Source organism: Tachypleus tridentatus, chromosome 12, assembly GCF_004210375.1.
Source record: "Tachypleus tridentatus isolate NWPU-2018 chromosome 12, ASM421037v1, whole genome shotgun sequence".
Lineage (NCBI taxonomy): Eukaryota > Metazoa > Arthropoda > Merostomata > Xiphosura > Limulidae > Tachypleus > Tachypleus tridentatus.
In genome coordinates this window covers 1169748-1190787 of record NC_134836.1, presented here as the reverse complement: position 1 = coordinate 1190787, position 21040 = coordinate 1169748, and the positions used below count along the sequence as shown (strand labels likewise).

The following is a 21040-nucleotide window of genomic DNA, read 5'->3' as shown; positions in this document are numbered from 1 at the left end:
TTTTTTCCTGAAAACTTGGCATAGTTAAATGTTAAAGATGGAATTATCTGTTGAAATGTTTCAGTTTTATCAGTAACATGGCAAGCCGATTAATTTTTTACGCAGTCTTAACATTTCTACATTTTTCGAATTTAGAAATAAATGGATAAATAATTTTATTATAAGCATAAGAGTATTTTTTTTATTCTCCTTTTCCGAACAGTGCGCGTGTTGGGAGAATAAAGTTCTAGTTTGTATTGTATACAATTTATAAACGGATGTCAAAGAAACTCGATAAAAAGTCAATTTTGTTTGCTCTACCTAAAGAACAAATTTGAATGACTATGTTTCGAGGTGAAATTGTGCACAAAAACGAACCTGGTATTTACATCACGATGCAATTCATTTCAATAATGTAAATTTTTACAAGTACATGAATACTTTCTGTTGAATGTTCATTAACTAATATTCTTCATTTTGCAGGACACGAACATTCCGGAGTTGAGCTCTTCACAGTTGTTCTCTTTCAGACAAAGCGTGCAACTAATTCAGAGTCTTATCAGGGCATTCCATTTGCTTATTTAGAAAGAAATTGTAAACTGGCTTTAAATTAAGACCATTCCATGCATGAAATCCGTCTATATAGAGAGAAGGCTTGAATTCTAAAAATTCACAGGTTCTTATAGAACTGTCAGTCGCACAATGTTCGATCGTTAGTTCAATCATTTTCTTTCATTAAGAAGAAAAACTCAGCTTGCTGGAAATAATAAAAAAAGACTAAATATTTTAAACTGATTAGATCTCTTTGAAAAATACATTATTCGCTGAGAAACTCCTGTTGGAGATTTATGCTGGTTGTGCACCAGAACACGTCTAGATGATTAGATAGTTTTCTATGAAAATGTGGTTTTTCCAATAAAAATTAAAAATGGTGCAAAGTGATGCATTATTTATTAAATAATGCCGTGTTGAAACGTATTGAAATGAATGTGATAAAAATTATATCTCATTAAAACATGTTTCCTTATCTTATCTGCAACAGGTACAAAAATTGAGATCACATTCGATTATGTCAATTACGTATTTTTTTTTGCATTCGCTAAAGCATATGGAAACAGACGAAATTCACAGTTTCATGTGTTCATTGCTTTGTTGCACTATTTATCATAAAAGTATTGTTTACTGTAGTTAAAAAATGAAATGTCCTACAGTATAAGTAACACGTTCATCAACAAATTTATAATTCAGATACTACAAAATGTTTTGATTATGCTCAACGTCTTAAAAAAACATTTTACAGTAGCTATACAAGATATGACTGTCTGTCGGCTTATTTATCAAAATGAATCGCACCATTACCGTTGACGAATAAATAGTCATTAATTTCTACTGGTTTTTTTGGCAATATGGTAATATCCTTTAACTCCCGGATATCGAGATAGATATGACATTTATGGCTGCTAATGGATATTAACTGATTGTTTTACCATATATAGTTTATTTACGACTATAGATATATCATTTCTGAAATATTTAAACTTAAAAGTGTAATTTAATTAAGAAATTACTTCGATTTTAAATGTGTTCATAATTATTTCGCTAATACATCATTCCAGCATTAGAAAATCGTGAACGTAGAAGGGCTGCTATATTATTGATATTTTTATACATTTGTATTTGTTGTGGTATTATTAGATAAGTCTCTACCGATGGCTAAACATTAACTCTGAGGGCTTGTTACGCTAAAATTCATGTTTCGACATTCATGTTGGCAAAGCACAGACAGTCTGCTGTGTAGTTTTTGTTACTAACGGCAATCAAACAAAATCATAAACCGTTTGTTTGTTTTTTGGAATTTCGCACAAAGCTACTCGAGGGCTATCTATGCTCGCCGTCCCTAATTTAGCAGTGTAAGACTAGAGGGAAGGCAGCTAGTCATCACCACCCACCGCCAACTCTTGGGCTACTCTTTTACCAACGAATAGTTGGATTGACCGTCACATTATAACGCCCTCACGGCTAAAAGAGCGAGCATGTTTGGCGCGACGGGGGATGCGAACCCGGGACCCTCCAATTACAAGTCGCACGCCTTAACGCGCTTGGCCATGCCGGGCCTAATCATAAACCGGAAAAATAATTCCTGTAGAGAAGGTGAGAAAATAATATTTATGTGGTGTGGTGGTTTTCGTATTAGATTACTAATCGTAGAGTCTAACGTTTGAGACTTGATTCAGCTAAAAACACAAAAGATTTCAGTTGCGACACAAAAATGGAATCCAATTCTTTTATTCGAATCAAGTTTGTTTTCGCATTTCGCGCAAAACTACACGAGGGCTATCTGCGCTAGCCGTCCTTAATTGAGCAGTGTAAGACTAGAGGGAAGGCAACTAGTCATCACTACCCACCGCCAACTCTTAGGCTATTCTTTTACTAATAGTGGGATTGACCGTAACATAATAACGCCCCCACGGCTGACAGGGCGAGCATGTTTGGTGCGACCGAGATTCGAACCCGCGACCCTCGGATTACGAGTCGAACCACTAACACACTTGGCCATGCCAGGCCATTCGAAGCAAAGCGATAGACAACGCTTTTGTGACGACAAGTATTTTAGACTGGTTGGTTGTCTTTCCTAATCGCTAAATCAAAATTATAGCTATAGCTGTATTCTAATCCTATGTATATTTGACCTGCCAGGTTATTTCACACATCTATAAGTTATTTCATTTCTAATTTGTTTTATCAGTAAAATCAAATATAACAATAATAATAAAATAGTAAAAATATTGACTGGACGAAGCGTGTTCACAATTTTACTAGACAAGTTTCTCTGTTAAATATTAAAATTTAAAAAAAAATATTATATATAAAAACACATGAAAATGCAGCAAATTTAATTCGAAAATAATATATTTACTTTTTACAATGTGGTCTGCTGGTAATAATTAATACAATATATAGTATTAACTCTAAATCTAGCTTGAGAATATCTGATCTTAATAACTTGTAATGATTTTCAGAAAAATTTCAGTGTCACACTTTAGGCCTCTTTGTGGCTCAACTGTAAGCTTGAGAATTTATATCGCTATAAGTTTGGGTTCGATCTCTGAGGTGGACACAGCAGAGATAATTTATGTTGTTTTGAGCTTAAAACAAATAGTCGTATTTTAATTGTATACCTTTCCTTCGTGGCAGTTATTAGAATAGTCATATTTATATGCAACATAAATGCTCAAATATTGTTATTTACAATTTTAACTTACAAGTTTAATTGATAGATAATATATTTGCAATATTCATTTAAGTAATAAGCACTGAATGAAGCGTTAAGTTTAAACTGTTTCCTATAGAGGATGCTATTAAATTTTTTAATAATTGTTTATGGGTGAGCGAGGTGGTTTCAGAAAAGAATTATTATTCAGTGAGAAGTCAAAGTAAAAAGTAAATATATAAGCAATTATTTGACAATCTGTTATTTAACTGAGTGTTCTTTAGTTAATGAAGTAATTGATTAAACTACCTAGTAATTGCTTGTTTGTTTTGGTTAACCACCCAAAGCTACACGAGGCCTATCTAGGCTAGTTGTTGTAAGAGAAGGCAGCTGGTCAAAAGGAACTACTGCTAACTCTTGTTAAACCGGATAATAGGATTTTACAGTCACTTTTATAACGCACCATCCCACCAAAATGCGGTGCGTGTTTATTATCATTTTTATTTTTTCGGTAACAAGTCGTGACAGTGAATCCGCACAGCCATAGTCCAGTATATTAAACACTGGGTCTAATTCAGTCTATCTACTAGTAAAAGATCAGATAGCCCCAAGAGCTACCAGAAGAGCTCATATCTCATCGTTTTTTAAGCACATTTTGTAACAAATGTTTATGCAACTAATTTATTTAATGTTGTAGGTTATAGGGTTGCCAGCAGTTTGTGAGTCGCTTTAAAATATTGTTAACAAAAACATCAGTATTTCTGGGTTACCCTACATATCTCACATAAAGAAGTGTCATTTAACCTACTGTGTTTGGTCCGTTCATTAAGTTGAGTGTTGTAATAACCAAAAACATAAAACAACTCAATATGATGCAAGATGTAGACTTAGTGAGGAGTGAAAGGTAAAACAAAAAGCAAGTTTATAGATTAAAGATCAGACGCTGTGTGGAGCTGATAGTTGGATCATAGAGATTTCAAATTGTCATAGGAATCTGGTCACGAATGTGTGACTTATTTTGAATTTGTTGTAGAAGTAATCAAGGTGTAAGTTATTTACTAAAAGAAGTAGGGAAGAAGTTCTCTCAGTAAGTATTTCTTGAGGGTCGTTGCGTTTTAGTGAAATCCAAGAAACTCAAAAGTAAAATATATTACAGATCTGGATTTTACTTGGATGAATAATTTGCATGACGTAGGTGATAAGTAAATATATTCGTGGTGATCTTTATTACAGACAGATATGCAACAATGTTTGACCTGAAGACGTAATTTAGAGATTCTCTGTAACGATCATGGGATTTTTTTAGATGATTCCTACTATCTTATAATGGACAACAATGCAGGACATAAGTAGGTAGTATGTTTAGTTTTGGTGTTTTTTGTGAAACATTTTGTCGCAGATTAAGTTTATACCTAATGTTAACAATGTTTCACCTAGAGGCGAAATCTAAGAATTCTATGCAGTCTCCAAAAGATAAGAGAAACCTTTATGACATAAAGAGATAATAAAACTACCTCATAATATTTAATTACTATGTGAAGTAATTTAGTGCAACGATGTATTGTTAAAGCAAGTATAATGTCAACAGATATTAAAAAAGGTAGACCTTACACGTTTCGGAATGACTTAACGTGCACGTCCATCATCAAAAAAACGTTTCAAGAAAATAACATTTTGTAACTTTTGCATGAGTCGGCTAAATAAAAGTTAAAAAACATTCAAGGTGTGTATTCCTACCCCCATGAATAGGCCCGGCATGGCCAGGTGGGTTAAGGCGTTCGACTCGTAATCTGAGGTTCGCGGGTTCGAATCCTTATCGTACCAAACATTATCTTCCTTTCAGCTGTGGGGACGTTATAATGTTACGGTCAATCTCACAATTCGTTAGTAAAAGAGTAGCCCAACAATGGGTGGTGATGACTAGTTGCCTTCTCTCTAGTCTTACACTGCCAAAATAAGGACGGCTAGCACAGAAAGCCCTCGTGTAGTCTTGCGCGAAATTCAAAACAAACCAAACCTCCCCTTTGATGATTCATGTTTGTAATTGACCACAATGTTTGAACTACAAGTCGTTATAATATATATTTCGTGTTGGAATGGAGGTCTTAGTTTATGATTTAAGTTTGACTCGTACTTAAAGGACTAAAGCATTATTCGAATGAATTAAATGTATAGCTTTTCACTCAGTTCTCAGTGTTATCGAGTATTGTACTGTGAGATAAATAGTTACACCAGACCATTAATTATGATAAATATGTATCAAAAAATTTTACAGAATGTTATGTTCTCACATCTTTACAACATTTCTTTCCCCGTTAGCTCAACAATAACATTGGGATACATAACTCTTGAATTCATGGTTCGATTCACGTTGCAAAATACGACACAAATTATACAATTTTGCGTCTAAAACATCCAGTGCATCTTGTGAACATCTCGATCGCAAAGCTACACATATAACAAGTTTTATATATCCTAGCACATTCAGTACATCCACTGAATTGCTCAAACTCAAAATAGAACGACCAACACATTCAATGAGCTGCTCAAACCCAAAACAAAATTTTTGATGTGTCCACCGAGTTGCTCAAACCCAAATCAACAAACCTAACAAAGTTTATTTATCTACTCAGCCGTGCATTATATAGAATATTTAATGAATCCACTGGACTGATCAAACCCAAAGTAACACATATAGCAGACTTTATAGATCCACTAAAATATGCAGGAAAAATATTTTTGCACCAATCCAAATTAAGATTGTCGATCTGGGCTGGATGTAGATCAACAATTAGTGGGTGTGCCCGCACTGTAAATACAAGGATTCAAGGTTTGCGTCTCGTTGCTGTTGAAAAGCGTGTTATAAAAATAAGAATCATTTCCTACTATTTGATGTGACAAGAAATGGTGGTGGGTATTCTTAACTACCTGCTTTCCATCTAGTTATATTAACTCAAAACTATGAACGATTACGTGCAGATAGCCCTGTGTAGCTTTGCGCAAAAATTCCGAAAAAAGTTTGTTTGTTTTGAATTTCGCGCAAAGCTACTCGAGGGCTATCTGTGCTAGCCGTCCCTAATTAAGCAGTGTAAGACTAGAGGGAAGACAGCTAGTCATTACCACCCACGGCCAACTCTTGGGCTACTCTTTTACCAACGAATAGTGGGATTGACCGTCACATTATAACGCCCCCACGGCTGAAAGGGCGAGCATGTTTGGTGCGACCGGGATTCGAACTCGCGACCCTCGAATTACGAGTCGAACGCCTTAACACGCTTGGCCATGCCGGACCATTCCGAAAAAGACCTGCAAGCAAACATGTTATTGAGTAGGCTTAGCATGATCGCATGTAGCATGGCAAAACAAATGTTTTTAATAAGGTGGATTTTATTCTTCATCTGTGCATTCTCTACTATATTTGTATTTGTAATTATTCATTTGTAAAAAGAAATATACAAACATGTTAAACAATTGTGTGTATTTTAAAAGTAAAGTAACAAGGTTTGATATATATACAGTATGGGAATACGTTATTTTCGTGACGTAAAACCTCAGAAGTAACATTTCTTATTTACTGAGTATGTACGAGAACATTAACCTTACATTAAAACCATTAATCTGTTTCGAATTACGTACGTATAGAGTACTCACTATAATCTTATTCACGATTAACAAGGCAGGCGATAATGAAAATAGTTCATTTCGATTAGAGAGAATGAGCTTTAGGACAAGATAACACGAATAATGACGACTGTGGCACAAATGTCTTCAAAATCCTAGAGAAGCAGACGTGTAATGCTCTGTATCCAAAACAACTCCTTCGGTAATTACGAATGGAACCACAAAGCTAAATTATAGCATTAATCTGGAATTAATTTTCTGTTTTTATAGTTGCCTGAAATGACACTCTAGCTGCGTGCGTATCTTGTGTCACCATTTGGCTTGCTTTAGCTTTCGGTCGATCGATTAAGGCTTCATGGAGATTTTGAGCTTGTAGTGCTCCTCACACGGACGATTAGCTCCAGAATGGGATGCTTTGATAAAGTTAGAAACACGTTTTAACTTTCTGCTACTGTCAACATTTCTAAGAGATATTTCCTCGATAGAAATAGTTGACGTATAGTGCCAGTATATGAGTTAATGAATTTATGTTCTATGGATGAATGAATGCAAATGTGTTTGGATCTCAACAGCAAAATATCATATCTTAAAATTTTATCAATGGTTTCTGAAACAATGTAAGTTTTCGTTAGCCAATTAATTCAAGGTACATAATAGATAATTAGCAAGATACATGTAAATAATTATCAAGGTACATATAGATAATTTTCAAGTTGCATATATAGATATTTATCAAAATGTTTTTCAAAATATGTTTTGAGTATCTTTTATTTCGGTCTAATGGTATATTTCGTTGGAAATAAATAGAACACGAAAAAAATGCGTTTGTTACGATTTCATCTGTATCTATATTTACTACACATAGGGCTACACGTTCGATTCTTTGTTGCTGGGGGTAAAGTTACACAAAAGGTTCTCTGTGCTCTGCCTTAAAATCCTGCTTTTTAACTGTAAGTATAAAGATTTACAACTGAGTCACTGAGGGGGAACACAAAAAAAAACGTAAAATTAAGAAATATCATCGAAACTGATTTTTAAAGTATCGAACCCATGCGAGGCTTGGTTAGTTTTAACTCTCTTCAAGACGACGTATCTCAAGTCAGAGTGTAAGATGAAGGGACACGTTAACTGAATAAATTATGTTTCTTTTACACGAATACTAAACTTTACCGCAGGACATTAAACATACTTATATTCTCATGTATGCCAAAAGAAAAGTAGGAAGAAATGAGAGAAAAAAACTTAAAAACTATAAATAATACCGCTCGCAAAATAATGAACATAAAAAAAACTTCTGTTGTCTTGGAAGTATTAATTATGAAATCAAGCTAAAAATGTAGTTTCCTAGTTTTATTAAAAGTAATTGTCCTCCTTTACGAAGGCTAACGTTAAAATATTATTAAGTTTTCACATTAAAAGTACTAATTAAGATATCAAGCTAAGAAACACTATGTTTTTTTTAAGTTATGTTAAAAATAATTTACCTCCTTCATGGAGACTAACGTTAAAATATTATTACGTTTTCACATTAAAAGTACTAATTAAGATATCAAGCTAAAAATATAGTTTTTTTTCTTTTATTAAAAATAACTGTCCTCCTTTATGGAGGTTAACGTTAAAATACTATTAAATTTTCACTTCTGTGCAGGAAAACTGAGTTACTTCGAGTCTAATTTCTGGGAAAAAGATAATATACACAACTTTCGCAACTTTTTTACCATTTCCTACTTTTGTACATACAAACTCATGTTCCTAAGGTTAGATTAATTTCCTGTTATACGTGTAGTAAGGAAATATATCAATGCATTATTAATGGAGGAACAAAATCTTAGCAATTAAATTGAGTGTCCTGTCTCGGACGTCATGACGTGTAGAGAAATGAGATGCAAATCAATAACTTCAAATATGCATAGAAACGAATGCAAAGGTATAAATACTCTATGTGTATTATCATTATCGTATGAAGAAAGTTAGTCTTCATTGTATGTTTGTCGAAAAAAGATATAAAATCTAATTACTTTATACATTCATTTTGATTGCCTTTAATCTTTAATTTATTTCAATAAATATTCATTTACAAGATAATTAAAAAAAATTAATTTAAAATTGAAATAGGGATCGTCCAAAAAGTACAGAACCAAGTTTAATCAAAATGCAAAGATTATATTTTCGTCTCTACAACTATGGACTCTGAAGAAAGTAAACAAACGAGGCTGGAAATAGTGTCTACATTAATTTCGCAAGCTAGAAATCCCTATTTAACCTTCACTAAAATTCATGAATACTGTAGACCTGGAGCCAAAATAGCGATTTGAAGCTTGGGAAGATACTGTAGATACTATTTCCAGTCTAATTTATCTCTAGTTGTCGGCTTGAAAATATAATCTCTGCATCTTGATTCAACTTGCTCCTGTTTTTTTAATGATCCGTCTTCATCTTTTTAAATTAACAGTTTTTAATTATTTTTTCTTTGTTTTGTATGTTAATTTAAGGATAACACGTCTTAAGCTACATACGTACATATACATTAACTTGCATGTTACGTGCTTTTCAACATCTTATTGTTGCATTGTTTTTTTTTGTTTGCTTAACCATTATTTATTAAGCCACGTGTTTGTTTTTCTCCTTAGGTTTATTATACACGCGCGTTTAACCAGCAGCGAGTACAAAGGAGGCCACGCATAACAACATCGCATATATTATGTATTTATAAGCACATAAACCAACTTTCAAAGAAAAACTACCAACTTCCTAAATAGGACATGGACTTTCGCAGCGTTTTGTACATTATTTCTGTCTAGATTTTGTGTAAAACCTATTTTACTGTAAGCTTGTGAAACAAAATTTTTAGTAATACTAAATTACGCATGAAATAAAAAAATCAGTACAAGAAATCACGTCTCATAACAGTAGAAAACTCTTTTGTGATAATTGTCTACATTTAGAAAACGGACTGAAATAGTCGCAGAAAACCACATACAAAGTACGAACTCTAGAAACAACAAACTTGAGAAATGATGACTCCTCAACGTAGAAGTTTCCAATTAATGTGATATAAATTATATAAATTATTTTCCAATTAATATTAAAACACTGGCTTTTTTCAGTGGCGGAAAATTAGGGACTTAGAGAAATTATTCAGCGAGAAAAAATGAAGTCACCTTGGCATACGAAATACTGCATTCATTGCTACTATCCAGGTTTCTGTAAAATATTCATAGACATTTTTCTGTACTGGCGTGTAAAACTACATCATTAATAACAAGGCTAGATATATTGTTATAAAGATACACATTGTGTACTATAATAAAATGAAGCGTTTCTGACTAGTATAACGGTAGTTAAGTGACCTCTACAGTTCAGCGATACTTAAATGGTTTCGAAGAGTTTAAGTTGGTAGTAAAGCAGAACATAGGAAATCTTAGTGGGTTGAAATCTCATCTCTCAAGAATCAACTTAAAAATAGCCCTAGAACCTTCGCAGGGATTTGTTTAGTAGCTGTGCATAGGTTTGGCGCAATATATTTCGCCTTTATTTGCTGTAGTTTCGGCGCTTGAATGACTTCGAGGAGAAACTTAGTCAGTAGCAATAAAAAACTGTTAAAATATTCCATTATTTTTTAAGAATTAAAATAAAAGTAGTTCTGTGACCTGCACAGAATTTTTTAAAGTATGATTAGGTTTGAATAAAATATTCACAGCTTATTTTGTAGGCTTGTGAAACAAGAATAATATCAATAAAATATGAAGAACAAATGAATTAATTTTGAACTTTGAACTTTGCTTAACGATAGGAAAAATAAACTTTTTTACTTGTAACAACGTCATAGCAGCCTTAACTATTGAGACAGAAGGTCTTCAATGTTGTTTATAGAATAAGACCCCTTTTTAAGATGATCTTTGTCTGTGTATTCTATCAGAAGTTTTGTGAAATTCATGGACGATCCTTTTCATAACTAGTAAAAACCCGCAAAACATTTGGGTCAATTTACTCTAGTTATTTCAAAAGTACATCTTTAAATAAATGATTTCTAGAACAATATAAACGAATTCTAATTGCAGACACTGAAATCTTTATGCCCACTAATATCATGTCTAACATCAGTCAAGCCTTTATTAAGTGCAACCTATATTCGATAGAGAGATACACTGTAGCTTGGGTAGGTTGTTTGCTTTAGTTCTTTTAGAGCTAAACTTTAACGTATTTAATACTATCAATAAATAAATTTATAATATTATTCTATGACCTATCACCAGACCTTATAAAAAAAATTGATAAGCTTTTAATATGTTGTACAAAAGGTCTACTAAAGTATATTTACATCCGACTTTTGTTTATATCTGTTGAAATGAGTGCGCGCGCATGCTCATTTAAACACAAGTCAAGTGATGTTATAATGCTTCTTTCTTTTTGCCAGAATAATACTGCAGCAAAATATTTGAACTAATAATCTAGAAAGTCATCATTCTGTTTACCTACTGATATGTACGTTGAAGCTATCTGCCAAACAGTAACGGGTATGACGTTTTAAACTTCCAGGTAGCGCTATCATTCATTAGATATTTTTTATCCAAATTAACCGTTAATTTATCTTCTGTACATTTTTTTTTATCAGTCAAGCCGGAAGCGTTCGTTTCTTTAAAACTCAGTCATCCATCTGGGAAATTGCATGAGGGAGATGACGTTTTCCTGGAGTGTCAATCTCATTCCAATCCTGGCATTACTCAGATTTTGTGGTACTTTAACAGAGATCTACTATTGAACAGCACAGCGACTGGAATATTAATAATAAACGAAACTCTAGAGATCACGAATGTAAAAAGGAGACACTCCGGAAACTACGCTTGTAGTGCGGAAAATGTCGAGGGCGAAGGCAGAAGTGATGAGTTTGAGTTGAAAATCAAATGTAAGTTTGATTCCTAGTTGGAAAGAGAATATTCTCTATTCTTCCTTAGTTTGTGTATAAATGAACTAAAAATAGAATAAAGTGTTAAATATAACAACATAACGTTAAGAAAGCGAATATTTAAATTTTATTATTGTTTTTTAACCCTTTTCTTACTTCATCAAATATTTACCTTTCAGTTGAAAATCAAGTGTAAGTCTGATTCTTAGTTGATAAATAACATAGAATATTATCTTACCTTATTTTCGCTTATAAAGGAGCGAATAACTCATTAAATTTGATTAACTTTCATAATACTATATAACATTAGGAGAACAAAGATTTAGATTTTGTTGTTGTTGTTGTTTTTGCCTTTACTTTACTTAATCAAATATTTGTCTTTCAAACCAAACGAATATTCGTCGTATTCCCATCTCAAGTAACAGAAGATTGTACCTATTCTCTAACGTTTCTTCAATATTTCAGACTTTCAAGTATTGTAAATGGAAATGAAAAAAAGAACTGGATTTTCTATCTAAACGTTTTCATGTTGTTTTATTCATGTTTTTGTTTTAACTTTTTAAGTATTTTTAGATACACCGAAGGAGGCACAATACAAAATGGAGGATTTAACTTGCATTAACTCAAGGATGCAAAGACATGGATGTTATTTTTCCTCTTTTTATTTCAATTATTTTTTTCTTCTTTGTTTGGGAGAGCAGTCATCTTCTCACAACTGTCTGCAGGCAGTGAAGGGTGATATAGATGTGAGACGTTGTGTGCTTGAGCAGCGACATCTCGCTCTCCTAATTTATGCATTGCTATTCTTGCTATTGCTAAACTTTTATTTCTCATGTGAGACTGGCAAATAGAGGTTAAGGCTGATAGACGGTGTATCCTCGGTGCAATGTGGGTCCTACTTCTTCAGTTACCTCCAAACCTAGGATACATTTTATAATTCCACACTATATCTTGTATCCTGGGGTCATTTCAATTAGTTCAGCATTTTTAGTTTAATTTATTTTTTAAGTTATTACTAATATATCCATATGTGTATATCAGAGTGATATAAAACGTTTATGACGTCATAGGCTATAATACCTCACATTATAACAACGTGTAAGCGTCATTGCTTTCATCCTTGCAGTGTATACAGTCAATTATATCGATTCAATATTCCTGTGATCAAATATCGCAATGTCGCTCTGAATGTTTAGTTTTTGAATTTTGCGCAAAGATACACGAGGGCTATCTGCACTAGCCGTCCCTGATTTAGCAATGTAAGACTAGAGGGAAGACAGATAATTATCAATACTAACCGCTAGCTCTTAGGACACTCTTTTACCAACTAATAGTGTGATTAAACCGTAATATGATAACGCCCCTACAGCTGAAAAGACGAACATGTTTGGCGTGATGAGGATATGAACCTGCGACTCTTAGATTACGAGTCGAGCGCCCTAACCATCTGGCAATGATAGGCCCAACTCGCACTGAAACATTTCGTTTTTCGGGTACTCTCAGAGATTTTGTATGAAACATTTATGATTTTCGTTATCAATCTATCTAACTATTCAAATACACGAAATGCACTACTTTCACAAGGAGCTAAATACTCTTCAAAATAAAAAAAACAACAACAATGAATGCCAATCTCTAATTCTACTAGCATTCGACTCATAATCAGAGGGTCGGGGGTTCGAATCCCGGTCGCACCAAACATGCTTGCCCTTTCAGCCGTGGGAGTGTTATAATGTGACGGGAAATCCCATTATTCGTTGGTAAAAGAGTAGCCCAAGAGTTGGCGGTGGTTGGTGATGACTAGCTGCCTTCTATCTAGTCTTAGACTGCTGAATTAGAGACGGCTAGCGCAGATAGCCCTCGAGTAGCTTTGCGCGAAATTTAAAACAAACAAACAAAACAATCTAATTCTACTACAGTTTTTGTCTTAACATTCTGGAGAATATAATTTCTGAATATATTATAAATCCTCTGTATAAAACCTGGTATTCAATTCAAACGAATTCAAAATTGTGTACGAAAAATTGTAACCTTAACCTCGTTCCCCATTTAGCGATAAAAATGAAGGCTTTTAGCGTTACAATCAGGGTTCGATACCTGAGGATGGAATAGTACAGATATTACAGTGTGCAGCATTACACTTAACAGTAACAAAAATAATTTTACGGATAAAACTAAAATAGAACTTAATATTATTTGAAGCCACCAAAGTAAATATTATGAACACTTTGAAGACATATTTGCGATGATAGCGTTTTATGAAAATTCTAAATAAATACATAAATTGTTTGAGCCTCTGGTATTACCAAATAATTTTCAAATTTCAACTGTTGTTTTAACAGAAAAAAGTTCTACACTCAAGTTTGAGGTCAGTACTCTTCAAACAGTAAAGAGAAAAAAATACATAGAGTAATGGGTGTAGTGGAATGTTTCTGAACTGAAGCTGTATTTTTATCATCTTACAAGACTTTAATCAGAAAACACATCATCCGGAGTGAAGAAAAGCAACTCAAAAATATTTCTATTCTTATGGCTTTATGTACTCAATAAAAGCCTTCTAAGTTAAATCTATCTTTAAAAACATTTTCTTTGGTTTGTTTGTCTTATCACAAAACCACACAATATGTAAACTACCCTCTCTTGATAACGAGAAATCCATTTGAAATAAAAATGTATCTCAGAACGGCTAGTATGGGTATTAACACTTTTATTGATAAGCAGAGAACAATGCTTCGATTTTCTTAGGTCATCTTCAGATTAACCTTGGATTTTAGCTGAGTCCGTAAAATTACCATTGACCCATCTGGGGTTTTTGATTAGTAAGTAAATAATTTTACTTCTAGTTCAGAGTTATGTTTACAGAGTTATTCCGCTAGAAATCGGGTTTCGATACTCGTAGTGGACAGAGCACAGAGAGTTCTTTCTGCTTAATAACAAACAACAAAAACAGTTATGATTTGTTCTGTAAGTTGAAAAATCCAACAAAAGATTACTTTATTTTCACACTGCTTCAAGTAAATACTTAGTAATTTTTTTCTCAAAAAGAGATATAAGAAATAGTCATTACCAAGCAATCTTCTAAAAAGAGGTAAAATCTGATTTAGCTTCAAGGAAATTCAATTTTTTCTTCCCTTGTATTTCAAGTTAAATTACTGAAAAATAATTTAAAAAAGGAAAGTACAGTTTTTTTTAATTAAGTACATAGTTATTACACAAAGGGTTACCTGTGCTCTGCTCACCACAGGTATCGAAATCCGGCTTTCAGCAGTGTGGGTCAGAAAACACTCTGCTGTGCCACTTGGGGCGTATAGCGGTTTATCTGTTTATGTATTTTATCTAAATATTTTTAAACATAACTAAAAAATGTCGACACCATTCCTCACTCAAAAATAATACTTAATATTCATAAATATTGATATTTATTTTCTAGATTTTATTGACTTGTATACCTGATAAGAAAAACAAATTTCCTGATCAACGATATTTTAAATAAAAATAGCAAACGTTCTTACAACATATTTAGATTAAAATAATTTAATTAAATTAAACTATAGATCATAAAGAAGTTACGTGAAGTTGACGTATTTCTTAGTAAGTAATAGTTTAATATAACCTTCATTTCTTGTTAATGTCTTGTTAACCACATGGATCTCTCCTGCCGTTGTTTTGGTGATATAGTATTTGATACCTAATCACTTGAATTTCTTCTGTATTTGTCAATTCTGTGTTACACAATATTCGATATTTAACCACGTGATTTTTCATTCAGTTGTCATCTCTGTGTGCCATTTATGAAACCCTGTCTGATAATCAGCCACACGAGTTTCATCTGTGATTTCAACTCTTTTTCGATACAGTGTCTGACATGTGACGACTTGAATTTCTCTCTAATTTTTCAACTTTTTTGTGATGCAGTGTTTGTTATTCAGCCACATGAACTTTTTCTGTGGTTGCCAACATTTTACGATACAGTGGCTGATACCTAGCTTCGTGAGATTCTTTTATGGTTGTCAACTGTTCGTGATACAGTACCTGACATCCAGCCAAACGAATTTTTTCTGTAGTTGTCAACTTTTTTACGATACAATGTTTCGTGTCCAGCCACATGAATTTTTCCTGTGTTTGTCAACTTTTTGCAATAAAAATCACCTGAATAACTATTATATAGTAGAATTACAACTCTGAAATGTGTGTTTTTTTTACACTTCGTCCTCTTGAATAGATGCTCCAGTCTGTAGAGATGGTCAAAAGACATCCTATGCTGCGTCTTTAAATGAAGTCGTTGAGGTCATATGCAAAGTAGATGCACAACCTGAAACTGTGAACTTCTCATGGAACTTCAACAGCTCAGCAAAGAGCCCAGAGATTTTTTCTGTGAACAGTGAGGGAGTGATAAGTACCGCAAGCTACATACCCCGTCAGAAAGAAGATTTTGGTGTTTTGACGTGCACTGGACAAAACGCTGTTGGCATACAAGATGAGCCATGTCAGTACAATCTCATCCAAGTAGGTAGGTAAAAAACTCTAACTATAAACATTATTTTAATATCACCTCAGGCAGACTGACAATAATATCAAAAACTGTGCAAAGTCTGGTATGAAGTAATCTAATGAAACATTAATTTTAATAACTAACAGATTAAACGAGTGTAAAATAAGCTTAATGGGTAGAAAATTTTCAAATTTCAGTTTAAATGAAACTAATCTTATGTTGTATATTGATACTGAATCAATATATATTGATCTTACTTGGTTTGAATATTTTTGAACGAATTATTATTAATTAATCATACTTGGTAAGATTGTTTCTACTGAATTAGTATGTACTAATTCGACTTGATAAAATTGATGTCTCATACTGAACCAGTACTTATTTAGTGGAGCATTCAGTGGCTTAGAATAGTTTATACAAGAATCACTTAATGACAGATAAATTAGATTTACAAAGTAAACCTTAGCACAGTAATCTGACCCCTGAAGAACATAAAACTTTACTAAAACGTTCTATACGACATAATTAAATCCGCCAATACAGTTGTCACAATAGTTGTATGATGTACAGGTATATACATTGTTGAATATGAAAAAAAAAAATTAACCATTAACGTTTACAGTCAATTAACCGTCGATCCGACTGCTTCATTAACCTCAAAGTTAAAATTATCGTTAATGACTTGGTTCATACAGGTAACGTACCACCAAATGCTACCAAAATAATTATTAGTAATTTGAAAACTTTGGAATTTAATCTTTTCCCCAATGTTCATACATAACATTGTCTTGATCTTATTAATTCTGTATGTAACTACTCCATTGAATTTATTTCCACTTTCCTTGACAATACTCTTAAAATCTACTGTTACCTCTTTTTCCACCTACATAAAAAACAACTCTACACACACTGTACAAATCATGAGGCTTCTGTTAGTGAAAGTTACATTTTTACCATGGACATTAAAATACTTCACATTTGAGGACGATAAAATTCTAAAACATTGCAGAGTTCAAGAGACTTCGCTGGACCCTACAACTAACATCAATGGCATGTTTTAACATCAAATACAATACCATACTGTGGGTACGAAAATGGGTCCTTTTCATGCGTCATTATTTGTTCGCTATATAGAAAAAAAGGACTTTCTTCACTTACTCAGGAACATTGTAACTCCATACGCCATGTTGATGACATTGCTGATGTAGCTAATGCATTATTGTGTGAATTAAAAATCTTCGTAGAATGTGTTTTCTTCTTACAGCACGCACCCATCTTCACATGGAAAGTTCCCTTAACAAGCTTACCCTTTCAAATTTCCATTTAAGACTGTCGTTTATCTACTTCAGGCCATTATTCACTTTTCTTTCCCCACCTTTCCACTTTCCTTTATGCATTCTCATAACAAACGTTAATTTCCTTTAACAATTTGCGTTCAATTAACGCATCACTCACTAGTCAAATCACTTAATTTTGTGTTTTTATATTTAGCATTTTTTTTTACTATAATTGTTGCCTTTGTATCTATTCTTTATTTTTTATTGAAGTTTTTTCACAATTTTCTATTCAATTTTTATAACTTTCATTGCTGTGTTTCACTGGATAGTATTGCTAGATTCGGGCTTCCATTCTCTCATTGTTTGTTTGTTCTTGTAACCACTTTACAACATTTTTTCATGTTCGACTTATATCTTTAATTAGTTTGTTTAGTGTAATAGGTCATTACTCTAATTCATTGTTGTTGTTTTTTTTCTATTATTTTTATTTCCTACAAATTTATTCAACTAATTATCATTTCCATATGGTGTATGTTTCTTTTTCATACTTTTCTTTGTTCTATTTTAGCTAAATAATACGTTCACGATTTTTCAAGTTATTACTTCTTTGTTCTGTTCTCATTTTCTCATGTCCTATCTTTTCCAAAAGCCGTTTTCTCATCACTGGAGCCCCGATGAAAGGGTGTTGTCAGATTTGTTTGTTTGTTTTTGGATTTCGCGCAAAGCTACACGAGGGCTATCTGCGCTAGCCGTCCCTAATTTAGCAATGTAAGACTAGAGGAAAGGCAGCTAGTCATCACCACTCTTAGGCTACTCTTTTACCAACGAATAGTGGGATTGAATGTCACATTATAACGTCCCCACGGCTGTAAGGGGGAGCATGTTCGGTGCAACGGAGATTCGAACTCGCGACCCTCAGATTACGAGTCGAACGCCTTAACCCTCCTGGCCGTGCCGGGCCATAGGGTGTTGTCAGAGCCGACGTTTTCGTATAAGTTAACAAAGTTATTTTACTTTGGAGAATGTTTGGTTTTGTTTGTTTTCTTGTACAAACTAATCTTACATCTTATATACTAACTGTACTTAGTAAGTCTGTGTGTCTTACTAAAACAATACACACTGATCCAACTTTTTAAAGCTGCTTCTGCTTGAATCAGCACATACTGATACTAGTTGTTAATAATAATTCTTCATGAATCAACATATATTTTTATTTAGCTTTGTAAAACTGTATAGACAGAATCAGTATACATTAATTCTACGTGACGAGACTGTTTCTGTTTGAAACACTACAGGCTATTTTAGTGTCAAAAGACTGTTTTTTAAATTAAATAGTAAAATCGTAAGAATACTTCTCACCAAATCATTGTGCCCTTACTCCACTTGGTAAGACTATCTTTAACTGAATCACTAAATACTGTCCTGTTTGTTAAAGTTGCCTGTGACTGAATCACTACGTACTAATCTCACTTTGTGAGATTCTTTGTCACAGAATCACTACATTCTACTCCTGACTGGTAAGGCTGTCTCTGACTGAATTATTACATGTCAATTCCTTTTATAAGATGGTCTATGATTAAATCAATGTAAATTATATTCTACATTTTAAGACTGTAGCTGACTGAATCAGTACATACTAATTTTTTTGGGTAAGATTGTATGATTAAGTCTTTTCAATTATCTAATAACATTCATTTAACACTTTCAGTTTGAGTCAGTATAAATTGATACCGATTTATATTGAAATCTCTGAGTAACATTATAATTTATTCAAGTAGATAAAGTTTTGTTGAATTAAGGCATTATAATTCTGCAGTATAGCGTTATATCAGTTATTATAGTTAATAATCGAAATTTTAGTCTGGTCGGTATACTAGGCTTAATATGACTTATGTGTATACACACTAAGTATTTGTTAATTTTATTGTTAAACGATGAATAAATAGTGGGTGATCTTAAATCTTATAAATGGAAAGGAATTTTGCTAAAATTTGAAATAATATAGATTACATTTATCATAAATTTAATAGAGTTAAATACTACACTGTCAGGTAAAAGTTTTCAAGATTTCCAGAAGCGCTTGATCTTGTTACTTTTTTTCTATTTTACAATCATACGAAATGATATATTAAGATAAAAAATCCTAACAACAAAACTTTATTAAAAAACCTAAACCATTTATTACAAAGGCATTAAGAAAGTTTATCTTAACTGGAATATCTTCACGGCTTGACAACTCGTATGTGTACACACACACACACACACACACAGCTACGTAAGACTAACACAGATCGATGAGCTCATAAATCATATGGTGTTGTCATAGTGGCAAGAACTTTGTAGCCAATAGTATTTTTAATTTTCGTAATAACTAAATAACTCAAAGTTAACCCTATACGACGTACTTACTAATTACAATGTAGTTAAACACAAGGTAGAAATCTACTCGAGAAAGAAATGAGGTGTTTAAAACCAGTAGAAATGTTGTTTCAGTGATAATGGTGTTATTTTATAACGGTTTAATCTAAATTTTTTTCTGTAACGAGCTAAAAACCATCAACTTGTAAACACATTAAGGATGACTTGAAGGAGTTTTAAGTTGAACATTATTAAATGAATTTCTGGCATATATACTAAAGATATTCTTTGAATTTTATTCAGCATCTGATAATAATAAATAAATATATGTATATACATCGCCTTTATAAGTTTATACGTTGTAGAAATAAATTTAATCAATCACTGAAAGAAGTTTTGCATACATTACTGATAATTCAAAATGTGAGCTTCAGGTTATATATGTGTAATACACAAAGTAACCTGTAATACACAAAGTAACCTTAATAACAAAACAATTATTCATTGTTATATGACATCCTGTCCCACAATTTTATTTAATATAACTTATCGTCTTTTATTATTTTTTGAACTAAAAAACAAAGATATATTTTATTGAAAATGATGTTTGTATTATCATAGTCTGAAGAGATATTGAATTTCATTTCTCTTTACTTACAAATTATTATTCTAAAAAATAATATCTTAGTACCTCGCAAACAAAATAACAGTATCACAGATAAAAATAACAATAAACGAGGACATAAACAGAGGGATACGTGTGACTGATTAATCAATGTAGATTTTGGTTTATATGTATGTAGCGAAGTATGATTTCCCTGTCCAATCCCCAGGGACACAGTGGGGTGTCTGCAGACTTAAAATGCTAAAAACTGGATTTCGATACTCGTAGTGGTCAGAGTATAAATATCCCATTATATAGTTTTGTGCTTAGCTTCAAACAACAGCGAAATACAAATATAACCTCTCATCTTAACAAAAAGATACATTGAAATTTACTTATTATTTTAATATATTTGGTCAGTAAACATAAGCTATGCATTATCCAAGTGTAAGTAATTAATTCTTTTTAACGATTCGCTAATTTTAGCCAATCATTTTCGACAGACCTAGATTCAAATTTGCAAGCTAAAAAGAGAATTTTTTCCTTATCTTATATGCTGTTATTAAGATTCGTATAAGTCATACTCAAAGGA

The 21040-nt window shown here is 32.7% G+C and overlaps 1 protein-coding gene across 2 annotated transcripts in view; it reads left to right on the top strand.

Moving 5' to 3' along the window:
• The window catches only part of LOC143234863 (cell surface glycoprotein MUC18-like), a 159881-nt gene that overhangs the window by 112950 nt on the left and 25891 nt on the right, over positions 1 to 21040 (top strand). For both annotated transcript variants that reach the window (XM_076472557.1, XM_076472556.1), the window contains exons 7-8: positions 11427 to 11717; positions 15940 to 16227. In XM_076472557.1, the coding sequence (XP_076328672.1) occupies positions 11427 to 11717; positions 15940 to 16227 (579 nt within the window). The remainder of the gene's footprint in view (positions 1 to 11426; positions 11718 to 15939; positions 16228 to 21040) is intronic.